Genomic DNA, 22,437 nt, shown 5'->3' with positions numbered 1-22,437 from the left:
GTCGGTACATTCCAGAACACATCCCCAATGACCACTTCCAGCGCGTCTCGCAGCGGTGCGCGCTGCAAAAGGTGTTTGTCCTCATTAATTCACGTTAGTGTGCCTGGACTGTGTACTATGAGTCACAAAACCTCGCAGAAAATTGGTCATCAGACTAAATTAACAATAAACGTTTAGCTTAAATTCATATCTTCATTATGCCGTGAAATTCGCTTGTCGCTCGTATAGTGACGTCACGATTTATTGACTAAAATGAAGCTACCACAACTGGTTGTGGCTAGTTTGTGTCAAGTACCCACGATGGTGGCTCATGTGTTACGTATGAAGCTGTCAGTGTGTTTGTGTGGGAAGACTTACATGTTTGTGTTTTGATAACACCGATTCAAGCCAAACTGAATTAATGACGTGTTACCGCTTCTACTATTCAGAACGCGTTTATCCCGTTTATTTCATGTCATCTTCTATTACGGTACTGCCATCTCGTTTTCTTATTCCATTTACTGGCGTCACAAACTTCCTGCCTTACTTGCCCGTGAGCGGTAGCAGCAGCGCGTATCGATAAGTGCACTGTCATGCCATCTCTGGAGCGACCGATAGTATTTCCAGGTCATCGTGTGTTTGGCAGTCAGTTCGGGCCAGACCAACAGTGGAGTCAGGACGCAGAAGCAGTGAAGTCGGGGACAGAGCGCCCGTGAGGCGCCGACAGCCAGTGCTCCCCGACCGCTGGCGACACACACGAACTGTCCGATGGAGGGAGATTGGAGCGGGACGACCGTTGTTGGTTAGTCGTCTCATCGGCCGACTTACATTTGGCCTTTCAACTTTTCCAGGCCTGGGAGTTGCTCGGTTGGCGTGCAGTAGGGAGGAAATCTCCGCGGCGCGTCGTTTGGCTTGGCCCGCTGTGTGGAGTGTGTCGGAGCGTGTGGTGCTGTTCCCATTGCTACGAGGTTCGTGGCTTACCGATCCTGGACATGAAAGTTGAGTTTTGAGTTAATCTACCAGCAAGTCACGACTGTTCACATTGTGTCGTTTGGACTTCGTTGTCAGCTGTTGGGATATTCCCGCGAGCAACAACGTGTGTTTGCAAGTTGGCAAATTTTAGCCACCCTCCGGTGGAGTTTAACTATACTTGATTATTTGAATTGAAGTGCATCAACGGAATCTTCTGCCTTGTGGCCGTTAATGTCCCGTTTACCTGCCCTGGCCATTGACGTAAATTCAAGCAGTGTATATTCGTCATCGTCTTGTCGCTGTCCAGCACGGTGTGTAGTTTGACAGCTCAATGTATAATTGGTAGTGGGCGCCAATATCTTCTACGTTGTTCCATTGAACTTCTTGTTGTGTGCTGGTCCTGTGAAGCAGAGGTTATCTTGTCCGTGGGTCCGTTGACTGTCTGTCGGTTGGGTTGTCGTCGGATAGACACAATGGTTGGGCCGACCGCCTGTCCTACCTAAGCGATCGTTTATGTTTGAATTCCAGGCCGTCCCGTCGAACTTCTGAGCGCCCTTGGTGTCTTTTCTTGTTTGTTCTTGTTATTTGCACCTGTATGGCTTCTAGCCGATTTTTAGATTACGATTGTTTAGCCCTTAAGGCATCAAATAGTTTGGGCCTTCAGTCTAATTTAAGAACTGCTTTACGTAAAGCCTTTGGCATTTTTCTTTAATTAATGTTGTTGAGTCTTAAGTGTTTAGCCTTCAGCTTATTTTGCATTTCAGTTGGTTTGCTCTTAATGTGTCAGATTCCTTGGACTTTCAGCCGATTTTGAATTAAAGTTGTTCTGTTCTTAAGATGTTAGATGGTTTGGGCCTTTCTTCCTAATTTAAGAACTGTTTTACATAAAGCTTTTGGCGTATTTAAAATTAATGTTTTTGAGTCTTAAGTGTTGGGCTTTCATACGATTTTCAATTTAAGTTGTTTTGCTGTTAAAGTGTCAGATTCTTTGGGCCTTCAGCTTAATTAAGGAAATGTTTTACGATAAGGCCTTTTAAATTTCTGATTTTGGTTGATCTTTAACTTATTGGCTTTCAGTCGTTTATAAATTAAAGTGGTCTGGCCCTTATGGCATGAGATTGTACGGCGCATTCAGCCGCTAATTAAGTTCCAAAACAAAATCTGTGTATCCTTTTTTTTAAAAAAAAAAGTTCTTGGCTCTTGTAATGTTTGATCAATTAAAGTTTGTATGTTTCAGTGTAACTGACAACCACTTATTTTGGCCCCTTTCCACAACTTAAACTAACTGTCCTGCCAGGTCAGGGCGTATCATGTATCAGTTATTTAACATTGACGAGAATATCATATGTCTCTAGTTGTAGTAGGTGAAGTATGGTGTCCTGTATGGTGTGACGCCGTTTCTGTGAAGCTGAAATGGTCAAGGGAGTCTGCATGGTGTATGCAGTTGCACAGCTTAATGTTACTCTACGTTATCATTCTGCTGAGGTGCAGACAATGCAGCAGTGGGATGACAGAGGTGGCGAAAGGGGGGGAGGGGCAGGAGGAATTAGAACAATAGACTGTCGTTAGTGAATCCTCCGACAGTGGCGTAGTTCCTTCCTAACTCGGAGGAGTGACAAAGTATTTCAACTCGCTTCAGACTTGCGCACACTCCTGTGATGCATAGGTTCCCTCTACGCCGGTACTATGCCGTTTGTGGCTTTTGTGTTTGTAACATGCAAGTCTAGGTACGGCACATGTTAACTGGATGTGTTTTTCATCTTGACGATCGGAAAGAGTCCAGTTTCAGACCTAAACTTCTTTGAATTTTATGTGATATTGAAAAAAAGTCATGCACATATTAAGGTTTGTGTAATGTGACCTTGTACCTACATCGTCACATGTGAAATTTGTGTTCTCAGTTTAACAGGGTCATCTCTTTTATAACTGATCAGACGTTCACAGTATAATGACTTGCAGTTTTAGTCCTATTAGAACATGTGTTACTTGACAGTATTTTTGTGATAAAGAAAAATGAATTGAGAATGAACAAGATGCTTTATGGATTTTTTCATAGATTTTAATCACTTTAGCTTTAATGCTCTACGGTGTTTATAAACACTCTGCTAGAAACATTATAATTACCGTATCCACAATATGCAGACAGGGCAGTTACGAGTAGGAGAATTCTGGCAATGTGTACTGTTAGGTTCTTTTGACGATATTGTGCTCAGCCACCTAGAGAGGCCTCTGGATCCTAAGAAAAGCGAATGGTTTAAACAGCAACAGCAATTTGATTTTATATTTAAGTTCATTTAACCATAGAGAAAGTACGCATCTACATGAGAAGGACCGACTCGTGTCTGTCCGAGGCAGACGCTATACTGGGGGAACTCGTTAATGATGTATTAAGCTACACTATCATTAGGTGACACTTCTTGTTGAAGTTTCGAGATCCTAAGTTCATCGAATGTTATCACTACCTAGAAGAGGCAGTTTGTATAAAATCTGAACGGGTGATAGGTCCCAGTTGCGTATCTATTTCATTTCTTTACTCATTTCATTCTAGTGTCTCAAAACGACTTGTAACTTGATTGGTGTTTCCTAATGCCCTACGTTATCATTTTAATGTATATTCTAGGTTTCGTATTCTGTACTCATACTACAAATGAACATTTTATCATATCGATATCGAATGAATCTGTTGTACTAAAAATGGGGCAGGTTTATTGCAAGAAACAAACTCTACTTCAACGGATGACAATTATAAATATATAGATGAACTACACATTGTATTCTAGTGTTAATAGCCCTCTCATTATAGACTGTATCGACGTATCTCGTCGTAGACGAAGACAGCACACATTAGATATGCCGTTTGACAATTCACATTTGCTGTAGATGTTTTCAAAGCCTCGCGCATTATATTTGCCGCAATACAGTTTAGTGGTTATTATAGTTTTTCTGTTGGTATCTGCAGTCGATAAACTGGTTTGATGCGTCTGTTTACAATAGCCTCGACTGTGGAATTCTCATCATCTCTGCGCACCTACGGCGATGTACATCTTTTTGAATTCAGACTTGGATTAGTTTTACAGTTTTTAACACTCACACACTTTCTTCTTTTAGCGAGTTTCTTCAATAATGTACCCTTTCTCACAGCTTCTACTTTGTACGTTTTTGTTGAAAATGTTATGTACCCAACAAAATCTCTGCATTCTCTTGTAACAAGACTGTCCAAAGTCAATTCCCTTCTTGGTAATTCTGGCAATCGTTTACATTTCACTTTCATACAACTTTATATTCTGGACAAATATTTTCGGTAGAATCTTCCAAACATTGTCTTCGATATTAACATATGGCTCTTTTTGATCGAAGTCATTTCATTTGCGGAAACTAAATATGGTTAAAGGTGACCACTTTCCACTCGAAGTTGTTTGTAAAGACTGCAGAAAATGAAAATTCTGATTGGGATCTGTAGGAAAGAGACACATGTTTCGACGAAATGTGAGGGAAAAATTCAGATTGAAAGATAAAATAATCTCATGTGTCTATAAGGGCATAAGGCAAAAACTGATGACTTCCCTCTCGAGAATATACCAGTGGGGGCTATTCCCTGGAATGATTCTTGTTTCTTCCCAATTAACCAATATGAGTGAAATTTATCGTTGAATTCTTAGTAGAAATTGAAAATACTTTAAACGTCAGCACTGAACAACAAGGAAAGAATGAAGACTCATATCTCCGATAAGAAATCCGATGTACCAGGAATATATTGCAAGGAGAGATAGTAACTTATCGAGACGGAGAAACTGGTGTATAACAGTGTGGTCGCAACACGGAAAAAATGTTATCTTGGTTGGACTAGTGCAAGAGCTCATGTACGGCAAACTATCTTTATTGGACATGATATAAAACGGCGAAACCCCACCAGAAACGCCCAGAAGGTCGACAAGACGAATTTCCTCGACTTCCGACGGCTCCGTGTTCACAATGAAGTGTAAGTGTTGACGCAAGTTATGTATAGCTCACTTATATGTTGTTTAGAGCATTGTCTTTTTTTATAAGTGGTGATTTATCAAAGAAGAAGTAAGTTATAAGATGTATTACGTGTAACGCGCAACTGTTGGATCTCCCGATAACCACCTGCCAGTTAGCAAAAACTAAATTAAAAAAAAGATAATTATACTTTTTCTTTCTGTAAACTAGAGTTTCGTTAGCTGATGATTTGCATACAATCTGCAGTGAGTAGCTTTACCGGATAGGAGTTGTCATTTACGCACTGATCATTTACTCTTTTTTTCGGTCGGAATGTTCAGTGTCTAAAATTGTCAATACAAATTAAATATTCCTTTGATATTATTTATATGAGCACGAGGTACTACTCATTCAGCCCGATATTAACACGGGAAATCCGAACTCACGTATTTTCAAAAAGGATTGGAAAATACACTCCTGGAAATTGAAATAAGAACACCGTGAATTCATTGTCCCATGAAGGGGAAACTTTATTGACACATTCCTGGGGTCAGATACATCCCATGATCACACTGACAGAACCACAGGCACATAGACACAGGCAACAGAGCATGCACAATGTCGGCACTAGTACAGTGTATATCCACCTTTCGCAGCAATGCAGGCTGCTATTCTCCCATGGAGACGATCGTAGAGATGCTGGATGTAGTCCTGTGGAACGGCTTGCCATGCCATTTCCACCTGGCGCCTCAGTTGGACCAGCGTTCGTGCTGGACGTGCAGACCGCGTGAGACGACGCTTCATCCAGTCCCAAACATGCTCAATGGGGGACAGATCCGGAGATCTTGCTGGCCAGGGTAGTTGACTTACACCTTCTAGGGCACGTTGGGTGGCACGGGATACATGCGGACGTGCATTGTCCTGTTGGAACAGCAAGTTCCCTTGCCGGTCTAGGAATGGTAGAACGATGGGTTCGATGACGGTTTGGATGTACCGTGCACTATTCAGTGTCCCCTCGACGATCACCAGTGGTGTACGGCCAGTGTAGGAGATCGCTCCCCACACCATGATGCCGGGTGTTGGCCCTGTGTGCCTCGGCCGTATGCAGTCCTGATTGTGGCGCTCACCTGCACGGCGCCAAACACGCATACGACCATCATTGGCACCAAGGCAGAAGCGACTCTCATCGCTGAAGACGACACGTCTCCATTCGTCCCTCCATTCACGCCTGTCGCGACACCACTGGAAGCGGGCTGCACGATGTTGGGGCGTGAGCGGAAGACGGCCTAACGGTGTGCGGGACCGTAGCCCAGCTTCATGGAGACGGTTGCGAATGGTCCTCGCCGATACCCCAGGAGCAACAGTGTCCCTAATTTGCTGGGAAGTGGCGGTGCGGTCCCCTACGGCACTGCGTAGGATCCTACGGTCTTGGCGTGCATCCGTGCGTCGCTGCGGTCCGGTCCCAGGTCGACGGGCACGTGCACCTTCCGCCGACCACTGGCGACAACATCGATGTACTGTGGAGACCTCACGCCCCACGTGTTGAGCAATTCGGCGGTACGTCCACCCGGCCTCCCGCATGCCCACTATACGCCCTCGCTCAAAGTCCGTCAACTGCACATACGGTTCACGTCCATGCTGTCGCGGCATGCTACCAGTGTTAAAGACTGCGATGGAGCTCCGTATGCCACGGCAAACTGGCTGACACTGACGGCGGCGGTGCACAAATGCTGCGCAGCTAGCGCCATTCGACGGCCAACACCGCGGTTCCTGGTGTGTCCGCTGTGCCGTGCGTGTGATCATTGCTTGTACAGTCCTCTCGCAGTGTCCGGAGCAAGTATGGTGGGTCTGACACACCGGTGTCAATGTGTTCTTTTTTCCATTTCCAGGAGTGTATATTGATTTCGGGTACGACGTATGAAATTATCACCATTTTTTCTTGTCTGTGCACAACAGTGCAATTGCAATGACTGCACATTTAAATATCCGTGTGTGAGTATGTTTATATTTAGTACTTGTAAGTATTAAATCTCTTAAATCTACATATTTCCTCTCAGCCATGGACAAAAACACACAACTATTAATGTTAATTCCTTTCCACTTGCTTACAGCTCTTTCCAGCACAGCTGCTTGCTTGTCTTAATTTAATACAATGTTGGTAACTACTTGTACTCTCGTAAGCGTTTAGTTGGGCAGGAAAGGAAAGGAATTATGATGTTCTCCTCCGAACGGCAGAGAAAGGACTATATGGAACACACTGACAATAAGAAGGGATGACAGGACCAGTCTTAAGACATGACGAGTGTCTTCCATGCAGCTGCAGGGAGCTGTAGAGGGTGAAAACGGTAGAGGAAGACAGAGACTGGAATATTTTTAACAAATAATGGAAGATTTATTGTGCAAGTGCTACTCTGAAATGAAAAGGGGAAAAAAATAAGCTGGTGGAAAACCGTATCAACCGCAGTGAGGGAAGTTTTCCCGGCAATCTACTAACCATATTAATGGCATGTAAACCACAAGTAATTGACAAATGACCCTGCTGCACGAACGTAAAATGTCCGCAAAGAAAAAATTAATCTATATAAAAGGAAATAGCTCCGACTACAACAGATCTAGAGAGATATATACGTTACAGGATCAAACCATTTTAATTATTCGGTTCTTTTTAATCCTATTATATGTTGATGTTATGAAAAACAATCTATTACTTCTTCACCCATATAGCAATTTTTATATGGCATCAGATCTATTAGAAATAACTTTGGAAAAGGGTCACAATGATAGAACTCGCCCCTCCACGACGATGTAAACTCTTGATTATTCTTTGTTCCACCGGACTGTGATATTGGAGTTAGTATGACGAGTGTTGCGAAAAATCTGATGTCGCTATAATGATCAAGACTCAAGGATCACCTGTTATCCGTATGAGATTCTAGAAAGAATTTGCACCTGAGTTATCGTCTTTTTTAACTGTAATACGTCGTAGATCTCTCGAACAGAAAATAATTCTCTGTAATTGTTAGCAAGCATAGGTCACACCCGTTTGCAGAAGTGATCCTCTTAACTATCGTTTGGTATCATTGTTACCAATTTACTGTAGAATATTAAGATATTTGCTGAACTCCAGGGAGGTGAGGTATCTCGAACAGAATTATCTACTTCATTCCAACCACTAGCGATGCGATAACCATCGGTCTCCCATGACAAGATGAAACCTATTAATCAATTCGCATGAAGTACTACTTGACCTACGAACAGCGTCATCACAACGCTTATCAACTGTAGTAGGATCATATGGGGTATCAAAAGAGATTAGCGACTGGGTTGAGGATATATTAATAAGAAGGATGTTATCCTTGATGGGAAGTCATTGACAAGCGTAGTAACAACTTCATGAGTGAACCTAGGAAGGTAATGGGAACCAGTTTAGTTCCTGTTATTTAGTAATCACATGGTGGTCAATATTTATAGTAATCTCAGACTTTCCGTAGAATAGTTTAGTAGTACCTAAAGAGAGTTGTACATATTCTCTGATTTTGGTAAGATTCAGAAGTGATGCAAAATCTGGTAAGTTGTTTAAATGTACAGAAATGTAAAACTGCAGAAGAGTAGTATCATATGACTACAATATCAGTGACTCACAACTTGAAACACTCAATTCATAAAACTCATCCACCTAGGTGGTTGTAACAACCGATGGGAATACCAAACGGTATGATCAGGTGGGACTCCTTGTAGGTTCAGCCTATGGCAAGCTTCGGTTTACTGATAGGATACCGGAAAATGCTGTCAGTTTACAATGGAGTTTGCTTAGAAGACACAAGTACCATCAGTTTTTGAATATTGTTCACATATGTGGAACTCATACCAGTTGGACTCACACGGGATGTTGAATATATAGAAACAAATACGATACTGCAGTGCCTGTGTTATTCCTTTAGACCATCATGCTTCATAATTCAGAATAACACAAACACTGCAAAATCATATTTGTCCGCCGACAACGGGCAAGCGACTTTCTAGTAAAATGTCTGACCTGTTTTGGAATACACATAATGGATGTAAGAGTACAGGTTGGTCTGGCCGTGAGTCGTGGACGGATGGCCAAATGATAAGGCGACCACTCGCGATAAGCGGAAAAACCGGGTTCGAGGCTTTGTCCGGCACAAATTTTCATTGTCATTCCATTCTACAGTTGATGGTTATCCATATGCGCAATTGCGAAATACATTTAATGTATAGAAAGGAGGGTCGGCCCTAATGGTCACAGATTTGTCTGACTCTCAGGAGAGATACATAGAATTGCTGAGTAACCCGAACTGCAAATCTGCAAATTCAGCTATCACCAAATGGGCTACTTCGTACGTTCGTAAAACCATTATTAAAGTAAGGAGCAAAGACTGTAACAGATTCCTGAATATTGTTCCCTGAAGGTCACAAAGATGCCAGACTCTTCCCACACTCCGAACGAGTATGGAACCGTAAGAAGAGATAAGGGTCCTCTACCATGCAGTTCACAATAGTTTACATAGTAGGGGTATAGGCGTAGATATAGTTATAATGTGGACAAAGCACTCGTACTCTAATGAAAAAGAAAAAGAAAAGGAACAGCTATCCTACATTGTCAAATGTGTGGCGGTGAGCCATTCGAGGGTCTAAAATACGGTCCGCCGGCAGTACTCCACAACTCTTCAAGTATTTAGGGAATTAATTTTAAAACCAGTAAAATAACATGAAGAAGCTTCACTTTTCCTGACACTCTCTTATCGTTATTGCCACGTATGTGGCACTGGACTGTACACGATTAATCACTATCCAATACATTGAATGTCCTCTGTACGTCTCTTCACATCGGCATACCTACAGCATCCAACGTCCAACTGGACAGGCTTACTGTTCTCAAATGTTGGAATCCTTCTAAAAGTTTTATCCCATTACCAAAATCAGTATACCTTGATGGTTCAGGTTGTGTCCTTCTAAACAATTGTACCTCTTTGTCAACTTTACTGTATTGCTCTTTGCCCCATAATTTCAGTACCTCTTCATCAGTTACTCGACTACTCATATAATACTCATCATCCGTCCGTGTAACGTCACACTCTCTTATTGAAAAACTCATTCTTTCACTATTTCCAGAGTGAATTTACATCCTGGCTACTTTGGCCAGTGGCAGTTACAGAGGATGGGAAAAGAATGGAACCTTCTCGAGAAATGCATGCTTAAACATAACTGCAGATGCTAGTCAAGCCTACTGGTGGCACTGCTGTGTTTGACCACAAACGGCACTTGGGCAATGTCCTCATTAGGTCGCTAGTGTCTGTATGATCAGAACATTGTTACGTGTAGTTGTGAGTACATTATGTCAGAGCTCAGTGCATTTCATCGTGAGCAAGTTTTTGGTGGTCGCAAGGTTTCCATAACCAAGCTACCCGGAGTCTTTGGTGTTTCAAGAGGCACCGTATCGAAGATTTATACTGCATACAGAAAAGTGGAGAAACATCTGCTCACAAGGCCTACTAAGGTCATTGAAGAGAATTTGGAAGAGGACGTCAGCTCCAAATGCCACTGCAGAACTGGATGTCGCTCTCACTAACCGTGTCAGCGACAATACAACTACAGAGGCGTTCCATGAGCAGGGATTTGAAGAGAGATATGAAATTCCAAAACCATTCATCAGTGATGCCAATCCTCCTAACAGGAAAAGTGGCACTCAAGCAATAAAACCTGTACTATGGTGCCATGGAAGAGCGTCATTTGGTCGGATATGTCATGTCTCACACTATTTACAACTGCCGGCCTAGTCCCATGAGTGAAACACGGCGGAGCCTAAGAGACGATTTGGGCTGCAGTTTCGTGGTACCCCATGCGCTCCCTTGTTACCGTCAATGATTACGTGGCCATGTTTCTTCCCCAGTGGCGATACTTCCTTCCAAGACGACAAGACCCCTTTCCACAAAGCTCGCATAGCCCAGGAGTGGATTTGTGAGAACGAGGATGAATTTTCGTAACTACCCTGGCCACTACTGTAACTAGATTTAGAGCCTTAGTGCTCTACTTTTGAGAGAAGGGTCCGTGATCGCATTCGGCCTCCATTTCCCTCAGCTGATCTATCCATTCCGAGACTATTGAAAGATGTTTTGAATGCCAATGGTTTTGCTGCAGCGAATTATACATAATGTGTTGTGTTTGTGATATTTCCTTATTCTAGTCCACCCCCTATATCTTACTGCCTAAACGACAAAACCTATTTTACTGTCTAATGTCGTAATCCGGTTTCCTCAACATCATCTGATTTAATTCTATTACGATCCAATATCCTTGCTTCACTCTTACTGATCTTCACCGTAACTCTTTTCAAGACTGTATTAACTCACTAATCTTTCATGTCATTTGGTATTTCTGACAGAATTACAATGTCATCAGCAAACGTCAACATATCTGTTTCTTTTCCCAAAACTTTAACTCAGCTTGCAAATATTCTTTACTGCTTCCTCAACGTAGAGTTTGAGTAACATATCGGATTGGGTAATTGGCTGCAAACAGGACTCACTACCATCGGAAAAATTGTATCCCATTATCTTCGTCCCTAATCTGTAAAATGTTTCAGATGAACAGTTTCGTGTAGATGACTATTCTGAGGCCTCAAGCGTTGTTATTCTGTGCTTATCTTACTAGAAATGTTTACGCATACAAGGGCGTGGGAAAATTGGTTGATATATATAAGCTATTCCCCTTAAAAACGTCGGTTCAATAGATTGAAGATGTTGTATTTTTAATCCAAGGCACATGGACACTCTGTGGCGAGAGGCGACTTAAGCCCTGCCGCTTTGCTATCTCTGGCATAATGCTGGCGATGAAAATTTCATCACTCGCAGGTGTTCAGTCAATCAACCCCCTAGGTATACCAAAAACTAGACTTGGTTCGCGTCCTCTTCTACGGTGGTACATGTTAGAAATGTGTAGGAAGAAAAATTGTTTTCCTAGTGAATAAAGCCCACATTTCTAAGGAAAAAATACCAAAATAATCAAGTAAATATGCTGTAAAAATGTTGAAAGTAATGACAAAAATAAGCAAAAATAAATACACCTCATTATAGTTTCACAGAACTCTTACCTTTTGAAAGCTTTTATAGTAGACAAGAAAGGTCACCCTGAGATTTTCTTACGTAAAATTGCTGCATTTATCAGTGAAGAATGATTTCTACAGTGAAAATATTATTATGACGCCACAGGTGCATGTTAAATGCATGAAGTTCTTCTTCGGTGAATTCCTCTTCAGTATTTGTTCTTCACTAGAAAACTTTTTAAAAATTCGACACAGTGTTTTGTATGCGGAATTTATCTCTAGCACCCGATTTACTTCCTCGAGCGCAATTTTTGCAGCCCCTTGTGCTTCTGGCGCTCAGTGCTTTGTTGAACTGTATTCAGAATTTTAGGGCTATGTGTGTTTTGTCTGGGTTTCGTAAAAAATCACGATTTCCTTCAGGAAAAAAACCTGCCAACACTGATTACTGATGTTCAGTATGTCTTTCACCAGTGATACGGATACATTTCGTCTGTCAAAGGAAGTGAACGTTTCGTGTGCCTGGGACCACCATCCCCACCGAGTGAAAACTGGCTGCGGACGTAAAGTCAAATTTGGTAAGAGTTCACGGAATTTGTGAGTTCTAATTGGTGACCTGACAAACAGTGTCTTCACACTAGAAATAGAAGATCCATATCGGCACACTCAGTTCTGACAGTTTCTGCCAAACTACGTGAACTGTGAACAAAGCACGTCAGGGTAAAGGACTGTTAATCCAGTTCGCGCTTTAACGCTATGTGGAGCAGCATCACGGAGAAACGAAAATAAAATATTACACCGTATACCTCCTGGCCACAAGAAAGTTAATAAAATGGTTCAAATGGCTCTGAGCACTATGGGACTTAATATCTGAGGTCATCAGTACCCTAGAACTTAGAACTACGTAAACCTAACTAACCTAAGGACATCACACACATCCATGTCCGAGGCAGGATTCGAACCTGCGACCGTAGCGGTCGCGGGGTTCCAGACTGAAGCGTCTAGAACCGCTCGACCACGCCGGCCGGCAGAAAGTTAATAAGTCATTGAAAAATTTAGCGACAGTGGAACGATTTACGTGGCTGAGTATTTCAGTATGAAGAAGAAATGATCTCCTCTCAGCTTTACAGCACTAGACATGCACCGTCCCGATGCATCTGTGGTTTCGTCAATACAAATCTCCATGTATTCGTGCTTCAGTGTATTCTCATTATTACAAATCACTTCTCGAAAACACTGCTGCATATTGTTTTTGTACGTTGTAGATTCATCCGGTATTCTTTCGTTTGCGTATTTTTCTAAAAGTACACAAAGCTGCGCATTACTCAGTTTCCACAAAGGAATGCCGAAACCAGTAATGTTAAGCGCAAGTCTTTGAAAAATGTACCACTACAACAATGCTTGTAATCAGTTGCTGGTTTTACTTAGATTTATTCTTAAGACGCGTGGATTAATCTGGTGCACAGTGCAGACTGTTTCTTCTGAGAAACAGTCTTCTCAGAAAATAAGACACTGCCGTCTTCACTGAAAATATTTCTTCCAAACTCGTTTACACGTTTGTGTGAGAATGCTGATGAGAGGTTTTGTTGGTATTCCCTAATGACAACAGCGAGAAATCACGCGCACTCGCGCTATCAAGCGTTGCACAACACACTGAAGCTTAGAACTCGGGGATTCACCGCATGCACCAATGATACCACTCGGATGCGACAACTGATTGATTAAGTGATGAATCATCAGCCCAGTCGCAGCGCGTTTTTCCCCTTGCAGTATTATTTCACAACATCCTGGGTATACCTTAGCACTGCTTTCTTACGCATTGGACCGAAGTTAACTTTTATAAGCCGATAAAAATCACAGATTTCTGTAAAATATGCTGTTTTAATTAAAAATGGTAAAATAAGCAAGCATAAATGTTTTCTTCCGTAATAATGGCAAATAAGCACAAACAAGCATGTACTGAAGTAAGAAATCGCAACACCAAAAAGCAATTAATGTAGGGTAAAGGAAATCCACCTTCGCTTCTCGTAGCCGAATGTTATGTTCAAGCTCAGTGAGGTGTTTGTAATGACGTCTCTGTCACCTTAAGGGCATTCTTGACTGACAACAACTCTCCACTTCCAATCTCAAAGATAAGTAACGGTCACGACAGTTACAGTATGCATTTAAAGCAAACCTGGTTTGCGTTCTCATAGTGACGCTACCACAAACTTTCGTTTGTGCCACACAACCAGTCTTGGTATTGTGTCTTTTTTCCGTTCGTTTTAGTAGAATCTGCTTATCTAGGTGTGTCTTACGAAGTCTGCTTTTCCCTAAAAAGTATGGACAAATTATGCATTTTGCTTAGAAATCCGGGCCTTAGTAATGAATGTCGTTTACTAATAATTTTAAAAGTGGGCAACTACAGCTAAAATAGTTATACATGATTGACTGACAGTTCATACAGTACACAGGAAATTTTAATACAGGTGTTATAATTATTAAACATAAAGCTGAATGAAAAGACCAAAAGTGAGCTGTTGCTGCATGAATTCGAGTCGATTATAGATCTACACACTTGGTTTCACAGCTTTTAAGTGGCTTCTTCCGGTGTATATGAATGTCATATGGTGTGGGGAATGGTTAGAGAAAGCCGCAGTGCAACGGTTTGCATGGCTCAGAAATACTTCTCAGCCCTCCTACATTGATAAAAATACCATCAATGATGAGTGTCATGTGTGTGTTACATCACGAACTGCCATCACTTTACTAATTAATATATTTTCTTGTCGGCCTCATGTCAAGCATTGTCTGTTGACGGCAAGAACATATTTTAATCAGTAAAGTGATGGCAGTTCGTGATCTTAACACATGACATTCGTCATAGATTGTGGTTTTCTTATCAATTGAGGAGGGATAACACCCAAACACCAGACGTCAGACACTCAGATCGGTACCGAACGTTGTATGTCGATAGAGTATCAACCAAAACTCCGATTAGTTGGTAGTATGTGCTGTGGTGGAGTGGAACGGGCGTGAACGTTAATTAAAAGTATCACCAGACCTACGGAGCACAAGAAAAGCGTAACTGAGAGTAGCCAATACGTATAGCCACCGTGGGGAAGTTGGTAGAGCGTTAAATTCTCGTATGATGATGCCCGGCTTCAAACCTCAGTCGGCTCTGAGCTGTGGCAGCGTGCGGACGGCCCCGCGCGCCTGCCAGTGCTCCGCTGCAGGCGTTGTTTACTTCCGCGTCGTAGCTTTAAGGCTTGTGTCTGTCCACCGTGAACAACATGTCGAGCGCTTACCGCCGTGCGACCCTGAAAGTTTCCTTCCCAGCTGAACATGCGCGACCTCGTGCACATGAAGTTGAAACGTTCATACGTGAAGAAGTTCGTTTAGATCCTAACCACGTTATCGGAATCCATTTTTCGATCACGAGTAGTGTCGTTCATATTAAAATGACAAACACCGAGGTGTGTGAAGATGTTATTCGCCGCCATGCCAATGGACTTCAGTTCAAATACTCTGATGGTCACGTCGGAGCTGTAACACTTGAACTCGCAGAGTACGGTCAACGCACGATTAGGGTGTTTGAACAACCTTTTGAAGTGCCGAAGGACGGTCTCTGCGTTACAACCATACGGTAACGTCATCGGTTACGTAGAGGAAAAATGGCAAACCTTCACGACCTACCATGTCCTTAATGGTGTGCGTCAGGTCAAAATTGAACTGAAACAACATATACCATCATACCTGACCATTGGCGGGGTGCGAGCCATTGTCATGTACGACGGCCAACCCCGAACATGTGCGGGTTGTGGACAAGAAGGCCACGTCAGATCCGCCTGCATGCGACGCCGCCTGATCCAGACGCCGGTCGGCGAGGAAGCGTCCCCAGCAGTGATGACTCAGATCCCTGTCACATACGCCAAGGTTGCCCAGGAAGGTAGCACGTCTACACAGAGTCTTCCTGCTCCGTTGACGACGTCTGATCAGGTAGATGCAACCGCTCCTGAGATTCCTTCTGAGGTGCCCCAGACGCCAGATCCTGACCTGCCGAATCATCGCAGCACTGTGACTGAAAATGCTACTGAGATGGACGTTGATCCGGGAGTGGTACCTACTTCTGCTTTCCTTCAGACTGGTCCGGAGTCAGACGAAAGCCACCCGCAATCGGACTCTGAACGACCTGTTCGAAAACAAGGGTCGACACGAAAAAGAAAGAAACGTAGCCGTACACCCCCTGATGAATCCATTCTACGGATGGATACCAGGGATGCAGACCCGAAGATGGACGACAAACCGCTCTTTGATGACCAAAAGTCTGATGCGAGAGACCCGCCACAGGCGACCACTGGCAACGAACACCCCTCCTTACTGGCGCTGTCGCCCCCACAGGTCTACCTTGAAGAGAGCCTATCCGATGAGACGAAAACTACGTCTCCTCTCCACGTGGATGATGTGCACAGCCGATGCCCTACCGCAGTATCAGTCTCCTGGGCGGACGACGTGGAGATCGAAGGGACTGGGGTGGACGCTTCTGATGATGGGGCACCCCCAACGGTTGCGCCCGCGCCCGCAAACTCTCCACAATAGTAGCCTCTTCAGCGGACCGGCAAGATCGACGACCTCTCGCTCCTGAAGAAGAAGCCCCACCTGTGCCTGTGGGACTCCAACACCAGCATTATCGTGTCGCAACGATTAACCTAGCGACCATTCGTGCGCCCCACAAACTGGCGCTGCTCCGCGATATGATTTATGATGCGGACATAGATATTGCGCTTTTTCAGGAAGTGCATGTCGCCGATTTTTCACCACCACATGGCTTCACGGTGCACCTTTCTCCCGCTTCGGACACCGGTAGTGGTGTTGCCATCATCTTACGCGAAGGTCTTCCTGCCGAAAATGTCCTATACCTCCCCAGCGGCAGAGGTATGGCCCTTACTCTCTTTGGTGCACGCATCGTCAACATTTATGCGCCGTCGGGCTCCAGCTACCGTCGTGAACGCAATGCCTTCTTCGTGAATGAAGTTACACCCCTTTTTATGGGACCACTCGATGACTGGGTCATGGGTGGAGACTTCAACTGCACCCAGCGACCTCAGGATCAATTGCCGCGTCACTCACCATGCGCAGCTCTGGAAACAGTCGTCACGCGGCTACAATTTGTCGACACGTGGAGACATGTTCACGGTGATCTTTTGGGCTTTACGTACCACACTGCGCACTCCTCTAGCCGACTGGATCGCATCTACATCTCGCGATCCCTAATTCAAAACACTCGACAGGCTGAAATTTGGCCTGTTGCTTTCTCAGACCATGAGGCTTACTTCTGTGATGTTGTTCTCACAAGACAAGCAGTATGGCAAGGACGTGGTTTATGGAAACTGAACACGGCACTTCTTAATTCACCTGACTGTCGACTTCTTATAGAAGACACTTGGATCACATGTAATAGACGCCGACCCACATATCCGTCTACCATATCCTGGTGGATCCAGTGTGCAAAACCTGCTCTTCGAAAAACTTTAATCCGGTATGGCAAAGATGTTGTCGCTTGGAGGAAGAGCACTATGGACTTTTACTACAGGATCCTACGAGAATGCTCCACGATGCCAGCCTCCCCTGAGCGTCATACAAGGATGAACCAAGCTAAGGCCCAAATCTCCAATCTCATGCGACGGCATTTGGAAGGAGCGATAGTACGATCTCGTACTGCTGATCGCATGCCTCATGAACATCCGTCGATGTACCATATCATCCAAGAATGACAAAATCGACGCCGAAAATTGATTCACGTCCTAACGGATCAAGAAGGGCGTCGCTACGTAACCCAATCTGCAATAGGGAATGTGCTTCACGCCCACTACCGGCAGTTCTACGCCGCAATTCCACATTCCCCAGAGTTGATCGAGGAAGTCTCACAGCTCAACTTCGGTGGTATCCCAGGAGATGCGGCGATTGACTTGATGTCAGAGGTGACTGATCAGGAAGTCCGCGATGCGATCCGGGCAGGAACCATCAATCGCTCCCCAGGACCCGACGGTCTTCCCCTCGAATTTTATCGCACCTTCCGTGATTTGTTAGAGTCCACCTTCACCTCCATCTGTCGGGAACTGATGTCTCCGGAAGTACCTGTGCCGGACGCTTTCATGGAAGGAATTATTATTCCTGTACATAAACCGCACGGTGGCAACAATATCAGTGATTATCGGCCCCTCACCCTCCTTAACAGTGATACGAAAATCTTCACTCGCCTTTTGGCAGCACGACTTAAAAACGTTGCCCGATACGTTGTGTCGCCAGACCAAGCATCTTTGGGAGGAAATGATAATATTCGCACGGCTTTTTGCCGCTACAGGGTTATGATCGCCGTTACCCAGGCACAACGACTCTCTGGGGCACTTGCGTCTTTGGACTTTAGTCAAGCTTTTGATAGGGTTGACCATTCGTTCCTTACGGCCGTTCTCCACCATATGGGTTTCCCAGTCGTCGTTATCACGGTAGTGATGCGCCTTCTGCGGGGTGCCTCATCCAGGATTATGTACAATGGCAGACTCACTCCACCGATAATAATAGGTCGATCCGTACGTCAAGGTTGCCCTCTATCAGCAACTTTGTACGCCTTTTCCTTGGAATCCTTGCTATGTGGACTAAGACAACGTTTGGTAGGGTTGTCCATAGATCGCTACCGATTCTGTTTCACGGCCTATGCTGACGATGTAGTCATCTGCTTACGTAATGCCGACGAGGTTCGAGCTGTTTTGACGTGGGTAGCGACTTATGGTGAGGCGTCGGGTAGCTCTTTAAACGTACGCAAGTCACAAGTTATGTTCATTGGCACGGGACTTCCCGTGGAGTGCGTTACACCTCTCACCACCGTTGATACCATTCGTTGTTTGGGAATAGATTTTTCATCTGATCTCCGGCGTTCAGCCACCATCAACTGCCCACGCCTCCTTTTAATGATCAGAGCAGGTCTTATGGACCATCGCCTTCGATCCCTAGATATTCTCCAACGAGCTCGATATGTCAATACATATATCGCATCCCGAGTTCCCCATGTAGCACAAGTTCTACCTTTCCCGCTTACTGTGGCACGTCGCTTGTTGGCAGCGATGGCATCTTTCGTCAGCTCTGGGATGTTGTTCAAAGTTAACTATGCAACCCTTACTCTTCCCCGTGAACGAGGAGGGATAGGTCTGTTTCACGCGCCGGATAGAGCTCGCGCCCTATTTGTCAGCTCCCAGATGACGGTATGGACACGTTGCCCAACGAGCCTCACTGCTCTCCTCCTGTCTGCATACTCGCCGGTCTCACTGTCAGCCCCAGTGATGATCTCAGATGTTCCGGCCCAGTTCCATTATATACGGTACTTCTTTCTGGAACTCAGTTATCTACGCCTCGCCTTATCAATACAGCTTTTACTCAAGACAAAGGCAGTATACAATGTCCTCCAATTAGGTCGTCCACCTAACCCGATTGAACAAAAGTTCCCCCAGGTTGGCTGGCGTCATGTATGGCGCGCGGTGTTCGCCTGTTACCTTGACACGAATGTTCAATCTGTCTGGTACCTAACTGTCAGTGGTAAGCAAATCAACCAATTTCGCCTTCATCGTATCCACCTCGCCCAATCACCTCTATGCTCCACGTGTGGAGTGCCAGACAATGATGAACATCGATTTGTTTGCGGACCGGCGGCGGAGGTTTGGCTCTTGGTTCGACGTATTGTGGCTTTTCTAACGCGGGAGATTCCGGATCGGATTACTCCCCTTTCATTATTATGTCCGGAACGTGACTATTTTCCTCGGACAAAGACCAATGCTGTGAATTGGATTCGCGGACATGCCATTCACTACATATTTGGACAAACTGTAGACTCTGTACTCGATTTTTGGGCATACCTCAATGACCGTCATTATGTCGTTGTCCGTCACCCAAAATACAGACAATTTTTCTCGAACTTCCTTGGGAGTGCTTTCCACGAGCCGCCTCGCAGCTGGAATGTGTTAAGCCAAGAGAGAAGAAGGTTTCCTGTTTCAACCAATGAACATTTCTGAACAATTGAACGGAACACATCAATTTCGAGTAGACGTGACTCAACATATTACCAGCGGGGCGCAGAAGGCCTTTGATCAGTTACACACACAAAAAAAAATATATATATATTCAGAAAAAGGAAGATTTTGTTTTGTTTGTAAGGATAGCCCTAACCTTGATTTCACATATTTCCCCTGGTATATAGGCAGCTCTCAGGGGTAGGTTTAGTCAGGAGCCAACGCCTGAAGTGGCCTAGATTTTTTTGTTATAAGATGAAATGTGGCGGTGGCACTTGTTTTTTTTTTTAGTTCCATTTTATTAACGGGCTTTCAAAAGAAAGGAAAATGTTTACAAAAAAAAGAAAAAACTCACAAAAAAAGAAAAAAAAGAAAAAATAGGGGTAAAAAAATAAAAAAACTCAATGACGACAAATGTCTTTTACTACATTATGTGTAAAAGTGTTATACGGGATAACGTGTTTATGCCATGTAAAAGGGCTGTTTGGAGTTTACAGCAATGTTTTCTTGACAGTCTGCTTTCGTTTTGTTTGTTTGGAAGTAGTAAACCTATAGAGTACATTTGCAGTTTCATAGAATATACAATCACAACAGGAAAATAAAGAAACAGTTGCATCACGCTTCGGAAAGTAACAGTAGTAATAATAATAATTACTAACAAACAAAATAATAAGATCAATAATGAATATATAACGCTCAACTAGCGAAGCGAAAGCAGACTGCCGAAAGAACATTGCTACAAATCCCGAAAGTCCTTTTACATCAGGAAAATGTTCTCCCATATAACAGTTTTACGCGTGAACAGTTAGAAAAATGTCTCTAGTGGGGTTTGAACGCCGCGCGGGATTAGCCGAGCGGTGTAAGGCGCTGCTGTCATGGACTGTGCGGCTGATCCCGGCATGGGATATGTGTGTTTGTCCTTAGGATAATTTAGGTTAAGTAGTGTGTAAGCTTACGGACTGATGACCTTAGCAGTTAAGTCCCATAGGATTTCACACACATTTGAACATTTCGGGTTTGAACGATCTACTTTTTCATCCACGCGAGATCTACAATACACTCACATATATGCTTTTCCTGAGCTCCGTGGCACTGGTGATATTTTTAATTGCCGTTTACGCATTATGGGCGGTGTTTTGGTTGATACTACACCGACATACAACGTTTGGTACCGATCTGAGTGTCTGACATCTGGAGGTTCGGGTGTGAGAACTTTGCTTAGCCACACCAACGGTTACTCTGCGGCATTATGTAACTACTCCCCACATCATAAGACATAGCTTTTATATGCGCCAGAAGATGCAACATCAAAGTAGCAAAACCGGTTGTGTGGACCTATAATTGAATTGAACAGATACATCCGGAGAGATCTTTCGAACTTTTCATTGTGTTTTATATTTGATAATTTTAACACCTGTATTAAAAAATTCCTGTTTAATGTACCAATTGTCAATTAATCATGAATGTCGTTTACTTAAAGTGATATGAAGCTCTATAATAGTGTATTTCCCTGCAGATACAGCGCTGGTGGCAGCGTTTGTGGCACTTGCAGTCACGTGCGTGGCTGGTCGTAGCGTCCCGCGGGACGTCCCCGACTGCCCGCCTCCACAGCCAGGCGTGTCGCTCAACATCACGTTCTACCCCAACGACGAGGACTGCAACAAGTACTGGGAGTGCGACAACGGGAACCTCTACAACGGCACCTGCCCCGAGGGCCTCGTATGGAACCCTAACGTCGACTCCTGCGACTTCCCTTTCAATTACAACTGCACCAGCGGCAAGGAGGCTGCGACCGGTTCCCAGCAGGCAGAAGACGCGGTGAGCGCCGAGTCCGCCGGCGTCACCTGCCCGGCGCCGAACGCCGACGGCAGCCACAGCGTCGCCTTCATCCCACACGAGGACGACTGCGACAAGTACTGGAGGTGCGACAACGGTTTGTTGTTCGCAGAGGAGTGCCCGGAGGGCCAGGTGTGGGTGGACAAGATGAAGACCTGTGACTGGGAGCTCATGTATCCCTGTGAGAAAATTCCCAAATCTGAGCGCTGGTGGTCCTGGGTAGCTGTCAAGAGGCGTACGATCCGGATACCTGAACCTGTCAAGAAGTTAGCCGAACTCAAACGCAGTCACGCGCCAGCCTCGTAATCTTAGGCTGTTTAAACGAACAACAGTCTCCAGCTTATAAACTGGCGCTATATTTTTGTTGCTTAATATATAATTTTTCTGTACAGAAAAGCTAAAAAAATAAATTTCGTTATTTAAACTTTACTAGTATTGTCTTTTGTAATGTCGATGATGCTAATCTGTTTTCTTGTACGAAGTGTCATGCCCCGTAATGATGGTGGCCTCTGTTACGTTCGGCAGTAAGTACTTCACGGCCAGCCTTGTTCCGTTGCAGATGTAACAACGGTAAATCAATAAATAAGAGTT

The 22,437-nt window shown here is 44.2% G+C and overlaps 1 protein-coding gene across 1 annotated transcript; it reads left to right on the top strand.

The window, feature by feature from the left end:
- Positions 1-4,799: 4,799 nt before the first annotated feature.
- On the top strand, positions 4,800-22,232 carry LOC124790096 (peritrophin-1-like). The gene is made up of 2 exons (XM_047257661.1): positions 4,800-4,930; positions 21,527-22,232. The coding sequence occupies exons 1-2, from the start codon at positions 4,924-4,926 to the stop codon at positions 22,150-22,152; spliced, it is 633 nt and encodes a 210-aa protein (XP_047113617.1). The 5' UTR covers positions 4,800-4,923; the 3' UTR covers positions 22,153-22,232.
- Positions 22,233-22,437: the final 205 nt, after the last annotated feature.

The sequence above is a fragment of the Schistocerca piceifrons genome, chromosome 3 (genome assembly GCF_021461385.2).
Source record: "Schistocerca piceifrons isolate TAMUIC-IGC-003096 chromosome 3, iqSchPice1.1, whole genome shotgun sequence".
In the NCBI taxonomy this organism is placed as follows: Eukaryota; Metazoa; Arthropoda; class Insecta; order Orthoptera; family Acrididae; genus Schistocerca; species Schistocerca piceifrons.
The sequence above is the reverse complement of the archived record's forward strand: the minus strand, read 5'-3'. Positions and strand labels throughout refer to the sequence as shown.